We start from the raw sequence: 7,368 nt of genomic DNA, 5'->3' as shown, positions 1-7,368 counted from the left end.
TATTTTATCTATATCTGTGAACGAGCGTCTAAGAAATTATTGCTATTAATTAGTCACATAATGCCTGTTGTAACATCGATGCGACTTACCTGCACTTTTGTAAAAAAAACATTGAACAAATTATTAGAAACTAATATTTTTATTTTCAAATAATTTCATAACAAGATTTTACTCTAAATTTTCTCGCTGAGTGAATGTAATTCTTTGAAATAATGTATCTTTGAACCGAAGGAAGCTGTGTTGGTCAACATTTATAGCCAACGCAAAGTGGTAACTTTTTATTTAAATAAACGTCACGAAAAGCAAGGCTGGGCCGTACCTCGGTCCCGACGGTGTTCGTTTCTAAAGCCTGTCGTTACGTCGCTGTTGGCAATTGTAATTCGATTAGGACGCACTGTACGATCCCTTACGTACTTAACAAGATGGAACAACCTCACATAGGATTGTCCGAAAATGGCACAATGTTGTAAATGTTAACGGATTGTTCATTTTACAAGTTGTATTGTTATGTCGCGTTTCTTTCGTATAAATGTATGGTCCCCCAATTGTTAAATGATCTTTTGTGACCCCTGAAATAGTTATTTAACTAGAAATTGCGGTATTAACAATGCTTTAATTGACACAATATATTTTCTTTGTAAAAATCAAGAAAATATAGGAAATCCACTCCACGGTGCAGCTGAGCAGTGTTGGCCTAGTGACTCCAGGTTGTGACTCTCATCCCTGAGGTCGTACGTTCGATCCCCGACTGTTTACCAATGGACTTTCTATGTGCGCATTTAAAATGTGCTCGAATGATGAAGGAAAACATCGCGAGGTAACCGGCTTAGACCCAAACGCCGACGGCGTGTGTCAGGCACAGGAGTCTGTTCACCTACTTGGCTATTAGATAGACAAATGAACATGAAACATATACTTACAACAATCTGACGCCCAGACCTAATAAGGCCACGTCACTGATTTATTTTATCGAATCCACGGCGTAAGATGGAGTTATTATGGGAAGTATTACAATTAGGCTCTTATCATAATTTTAAATAAGTTTCTGTCAACTTGATAAGGAGGTGTGCAATTGCACAATATAAACGAAGTTATGTACTTAATGTGTTACATTCCTTTCCAATATGTTTGCTTCAATGCTTTTCAACAATCACCGTCAGCGGTTATATCTTTCTTGTAAACCATAGAACATACACAACTTATTAAATAATACATAAATAACACTTAGATGTAAAGATAAACGTTTAATCGAAGCAAATAAACAGAGTTTTGACTATTAGTAACCAGTATACCCAACACTTAATAAAATTTAATATATATTATTTAATTAACATAACGAAATGCCTCGTTATTAATATGTAAGTAATTAAAATATTGATCAAATGAACTTAATACATAGGATTCATGCGAAATATTAAAAATGTATTATTCAGATTTCTGAATTAGGTGTTTAATTGACTAAACATATGCCAAGACTCCTTCAACTTACAAAAGTCCAGCCTATTAAAGTGGTACTTTTTATTTAACAATGTTTATAATAATAAGTCAAGTCAAATCAAATCATTTGTTCCAACTAGACTACCTAAAATGGCACTTTTGAACGTCAAATAAAATATAAAGATGATTCTAGTTGCCCCTTCCAAAAGGTAGTTTTGTGTGGAGGAGAATGGGCAAGAAACTGTTTTAAAATAGGTTTACAATACTTTGTATACATTAGTTAAATAATTATATGTGAAGACAATGTTCTCCTAGAATAAAACTACTATACTAAAATAGGCACAAAGTATTACTTAGAAATTAAGCAATGCAACAGATTAGGTCAATTATTGTATTGTGAGTATACATGTTCCATATACATGTAAATATAATTTAATAATCAATATGTTAGTTCCACAGGTGAACCAAATATTATTGTATAAACCAGATATGCAGGTAGCATTCCACAAGGATCACAAACATTTGCCTATTATTTTTCATGTCTCTGCTCATAGCACGTTGGTGATTATTTTTAATTCCAACCGTTTCGGCCTCGGAAAGCATACAGTACAAACTGTTTTGTGTACTTTTTTAATGAACGCCGCCGACGTTACGACTTTGACGTTTACTTTGCCATTACACTGCAGCTATCAACTGATGTTACTGCCACTAGAGCACTCAGTGTGAAATAAAAATGTGTTATTATTTCTTTATTTACTATATCACAGATGCGCTTATTGGATAAATCAGACCAAGTTGTTTTGATTAAATACATTAAAACATAAATAAATCGATGGCGCTACAAGCTTTTTAGGTCCGTACCTCAGACTTCTGTATATATTTCACGAATATTTCAATCTAATAGGCAAGTAGGTGATCAACCTACTGTACCTAACGCACGCCGTTGACTTTTTGGGTCTAAGGCAACCCGGTTTCCTCACAATAATTTCCTTCACCGTTCGAGCGTATGTTAGATGCGCACATAGAAAATCCATTGTGCAAAGCCGGGGATCGAACCTACGACCTCAGGTATGAGAGTCGCACGTCAAGCCACAAGGCCTGCTCTGCTTACTAAATAATCAATCTATAAACAATAACTAATTCTCAATAACTCATCAACAACATTGTACGTAACAATAACAAAAGCGCGGAAACTTCTCATTGTATCGGTGTACCGAGCTTGAACGGTATTAAACATATCTTAAAATATACAAATATGATAAATACAAGTTTGAAGAAGTTTTATACGATTTGTGCGCCAAGTTCATACTGAATTCGTCAGCGTCTTTAAACTTTTATTGCGATAGAATAGGTATAACAATATCTCATAGCTCTTTTCGTAAAACTAAAGTGAATCCAAATACCGGCCACTGAAACTATTTCAAAATAGAACATTACATACTTTGCTTGAATGCCGAGATGTCAACGTTTACAAATAACTTATTTTTACCGTCAAGAGTTTTCGTTCTCCCCTTTCGGAAAGTTATGATGCAAATATGAAAATATTAAAATTTGAACCGCCGCCAAATATTAAAAGATGTACCCGATGGAATCACTGCATATCAATTGGTGGACAATTTGTAGCTTTATTTATAAATTACAATTACCTTAACAATATATTGGGAAATACAAATCTGTACATGAACAAGTTTCCCATTTAACCCATTTTAGTGCGTGTTTTAATTTTTTCTATAATATGAATGTTCAGTTCATTATTATCGTAAATAGACATATAATACAAAATATATATACATTATACATATATATATATACATATATATATATATATATATATATATTAAAGTTTAAAACCGACTATATTTTAAAACATTTCTAATTCATAAAGCTCCCAAAGTTTTTTATATAAAACAAAACAATCCATGTAACAATTATTGTAATGGCGCGTCTAAACGGGCCATGTTTTGCTGCAATTGATGGCTGCACTGTTGGCCACTAATTGCCCGGCCATTACAAAAATATTTTAATGCAGCTGATGGCCGAACAATCTATGGCTGGGCAATGTGTTGCAATATGTCTGCAATAGTATGGCCCATGATGCAGACTCCTAAACGGGCCACACAAACCGGCAACAATGGCTGACGAAATCACACTAATCGCAGCAGCTTTTATTGTTTTAAAAAATAAACAGAAAAAGAAGAGATTGTGGATTCGACCTTACCTAAATAGGCGTGAAACCTTAGACAATTTGAGTCTTGAAATAAGCCTGGATAATAAATTATTCAAGAAATTTACAAGAATGTCAAAAGGCGACTTTGACTTTCTTTTAAACAAAATTGGACCAAAAATAAAAAGAAATGATACAAACATGAGAACAGCAATATCTGTTACCACGAGATTGGCGATAACTCTACGGTTTTTGGCAACTGGAGATTCATTTAAAAGTTTGATGTACCTGTTCCGAGTGTCAGATGCTTCGATTTCTACTATTATTCCAGAGGTGTGTGCAGCTATTATAGAAGGATTAAAAGAATACATCAAGGTAAGTTGACATAGGTTTATTAAGTTTGCTATTATAAATATTATTAATAAGGAGTAATTAGTAATAAAGTAATTATTATGTACTTTTTAAATTTAATAATAAAAGGTTTCTAGTAATAACAATTAGTGGCTAATCATAGTAAGAAATTTGGTAGTCCTTAAAAATTCTAATTTTCAGTTTCATGCATCATTTTGGATAGTAAACGACACAAGTTCTTCATAATTTAATTTTGACTGTGTTTTATCTGAAACGGCGTTATCTTCAGATTGAGGATTTTGAGGAGGTGGTGTGGATAAATCTGAATATAGACTTTCTGAAGTACCAGCTCGAGTTCTGTACATTGTCATGTCACATTCAAATAGTATTTTCATGATTTTCAATTCAGCCTGCGAACGCGTGTAGTCGTCATATTTACTCATTTTGTTGGCAACATGCTCTCCGAAAGCAGCATATTCGTTTTTTTTTTCGCCAGCATCGCGTATAATATTTTGAGCCTTTTCTAATAGTGGATCTGTAGTCTTGGACCTTTTAGTTCGTGGTTTTGGAGTAGTATCGACGGCATCCAAAGAGCCAGTCGTTTCTATTTCTACGAATTCACGTGGGTCAGCATTGATGTCAGTGTGTGTAGTTTCAGTCGCCTGTGAATACAGGAGTCACAGAGTGGAAACAAGTTGCAAAAGATTTCAAGGATCGTTGGAATTTCCCTCACTGTTTGGGTGCACTAGATGGCAAACACGTCGCAATTACCTGTCCACCGAACAGTGGCAGTCAATATTACAATTATAAGCAGTTTTATAGCATAGTGCTATTTGCTGTAACAGATGCACGTTACAATTTTCTTTATGTACATGCTGGAGTTCAAGGAAGTATATCTGATGGGGGAGTTTTTAGACATACAGCTTTTGGGAAAGCACTTCTGCGTCAAACTCTCAACATACCACACCCTGAAACCCTTCCCGGCCGAGAAATGTTAACACCGTATATTTTCCTGGCAGACGATGCATTTCCCTTAACAGAGAATATTTGCAAGCCCTATACGTTAGATTTGAACATATCCTATGTTCCAACTCCTATACTCCAAAACGTGTATGTAACTATAGAATATCTCGAGCACGCCGTATTGTAGAAAACTCATTTGGTATCTTGTGTTCAGTTTTCCGTATATTACACACAACTATTGATGTTGAGTTAAAACATGTGCAAGATATAGTTGTGGCTTGTGCACATTTACATAATTTTTTGCGACGAAATACAAGAGCAAGATCTCTGTATTCACCTCCTGGGACCTTTGATAGTGAAGATATTGACGTTGGTAGAATAATGCCAGGCTCATGGAGAGATGACGAACAAAGTTTAACAGATTTAAGAATATTGGGAAGGAATGCAACCACAAGAGCAAAAGCAATAAGAGACGAATTTATGCATTATTTTATGACAGAGTAGGGGCGAGTAGCATGGCAAGATAAATATTTAGAAGGAACAAGTTCAAGATAACATAACATTCAGTAACATAACATAGCATTCAGAGGGAAGATTTTTAAGTTATCAATCGATATGATGCATACTTAATACACAGATATGTACATTTTTAATTTCTAAAATACTTTATTAAAGATACTTACGTTAGAAGTTGCATTTTCACTATCTAATCCTATATTAGCGGAATTTTGTTTTAAGAGAAACGATAGCGCATCGTAAGCAAACCACTTTACTGTTTTACCGCCAGCACTACCACTTTTCTTCTTTTTCTCCTCATTATTTGCGTAAGTTCTTAGGCTTCTGAATTTTTTGTAAGCCTCGTTGCTTGTTATGCCAAACTTTTCAGCGATTTCATTCCATGCATCTTTTTTAGCATTCCTATCTTTGTATATGCCGGTTTTTATATCCCACAACTCAGGGTATAAATGTACTTCATTAATGAAATCAGTAATTTTCTCGTTAGACCACGTAGCAGTCATTTTTACGTAGTAGCCTAAATTTTAATAAATATTTAATTTAACGACAAATACAGCTGATCGCAAAACACAGAATAAAGCAACAGGCACACTTCACTCAAAGCAAACGTCATGTCGCGTAGAAAAGGATACACTATGCCATAGCAAAGAGAGTGACTGAAACAACAAGAGAACTGGCTGTGCAATATTGCAGTTGAATTCGATAGCCTAGCGATCGTCCGGCCACCCATCGGGGCAACATCGGCCATATGTGGCTATACAAAACATGTTTGGCTATATGGCCGGGACATTACTGCAATATTGCATAGTGTGGCTGCTATTGTTTGCAATGTTGCCGGCCACAGTGTTGCAGCCATCAATTGCAGCAAAACATGGCCCGTTTAGACGCGCCATAAGACATTCGAGTCTACGTGTAGCCTGAAGCAGTGTAACACTCTATGGGAATGTATTTTGTGTTATGAAAATTTGATTCCTTAGTTTATTTTTTTAATTGACCAATTAATTTCTAAAAATCGATGCTAATCAGCGGTGAGAGTTCGACAGCCGGTGCCATCGCAAGAATATTTCAGAGAAGCCGCGGTGATAAATCAAACTCGAAACCGTAATGAAAGCGAACGGATCGCGTCGTGAGGAGAGGGAGGAAAAATATCACGGAAAAAATCAGGTGCGTCCCCCGGTCGGTGCTGAGAGAAAAACAGTCGGGCGCCGAGGCGCGGGTTGTAGGGCTGCCAGTAGGGAAAACTCAAGTCTTTCCCAGACTTTTGGAAACTATCGTTGGGCTACTGGAATTACGGAGTAGTAGTTAGTTTATTTATGACAAATTAAAAAAAAAATATTAGTTGAAAAAATCGTATAAAAATAGGGGAAGACAACTTTATATTAACTCTTTAAGTATGATTGTAATTAATCTGTTTTATATCTTTAATAATAGAAGGAGGAGCTTTCTAGTTTTTACGTAAATTTTCGTGATCTATTTTCTTGTACGCGACACCAGAAATGCCCATGAAATGAAGAGCACTTATATGGCAACCCTAGTGGGGGGTGGCGGTGCGGTGGGGTGGGGGTGGCGGTCGATGCGGGGCGGGCCGTGCGCGCGCTGGCCCCGCGTGTGGGGCGCGCTTCAACCAATGGAGCGCTTTCAGCGACACAATTATGCATTTCAGGACGTAGCACAAGTCTAAATCCAGCGCTTTTTACTTGCATTCTACAAATTTTTAGGCGGCCACAGAGTTTTATATGAAAAATCGTTAATATGGAAAATTTATTTACAGTATAAGATAGATAATTTGTCTATAGTTAATCCATAAAAAAGTTATATGGTGACTCTATATAGTTTGGGTTATATCTGAAGTCGGCAGTTAGTATAGCGCTGTAGCAAAGGTAGCAGATTTGAGCGCTTTTCCTCTCGGCAGCGCGTTTTCCCCTCGAAGCGTCGCA

The 7,368-nt window shown here is 36.1% G+C and overlaps 2 protein-coding genes across 2 annotated transcripts; one reads left to right on the top strand and one right to left on the bottom strand.

The window, feature by feature from the left end:
• Positions 1–3,374: 3,374 nt before the first annotated feature.
• On the top strand, positions 3,375–5,612 carry LOC125058715. The gene is made up of 2 exons (XM_047662858.1): positions 3,375–3,980; positions 4,627–5,612. The coding sequence occupies exons 1-2, from the start codon at positions 3,569–3,571 to the stop codon at positions 5,100–5,102; spliced, it is 888 nt and encodes a 295-aa protein (XP_047518814.1). The 5' UTR covers positions 3,375–3,568; the 3' UTR covers positions 5,103–5,612.
• LOC125058707 lies at positions 3,971–5,934 on the bottom strand. Its single transcript, XM_047662847.1, has 2 exons — positions 5,599–5,934; positions 3,971–4,614 (listed from the first exon to the last, which is right to left on the bottom strand). Exons 1-2 carry the CDS (start codon positions 5,932–5,934, stop codon positions 4,156–4,158), a joined length of 795 nt encoding a protein of 264 aa, XP_047518803.1. The 3' UTR covers positions 3,971–4,155.
• Positions 5,935–7,368: the final 1,434 nt, after the last annotated feature.

Source organism: Pieris napi, chromosome 18, assembly GCF_905475465.1.
Source record: "Pieris napi chromosome 18, ilPieNapi1.2, whole genome shotgun sequence".
In the NCBI taxonomy this organism is placed as follows: domain Eukaryota; kingdom Metazoa; phylum Arthropoda; class Insecta; order Lepidoptera; family Pieridae; genus Pieris; species Pieris napi.
The sequence above is the reverse complement of the archived record's forward strand: the minus strand, read 5'-3'. Positions and strand labels throughout refer to the sequence as shown.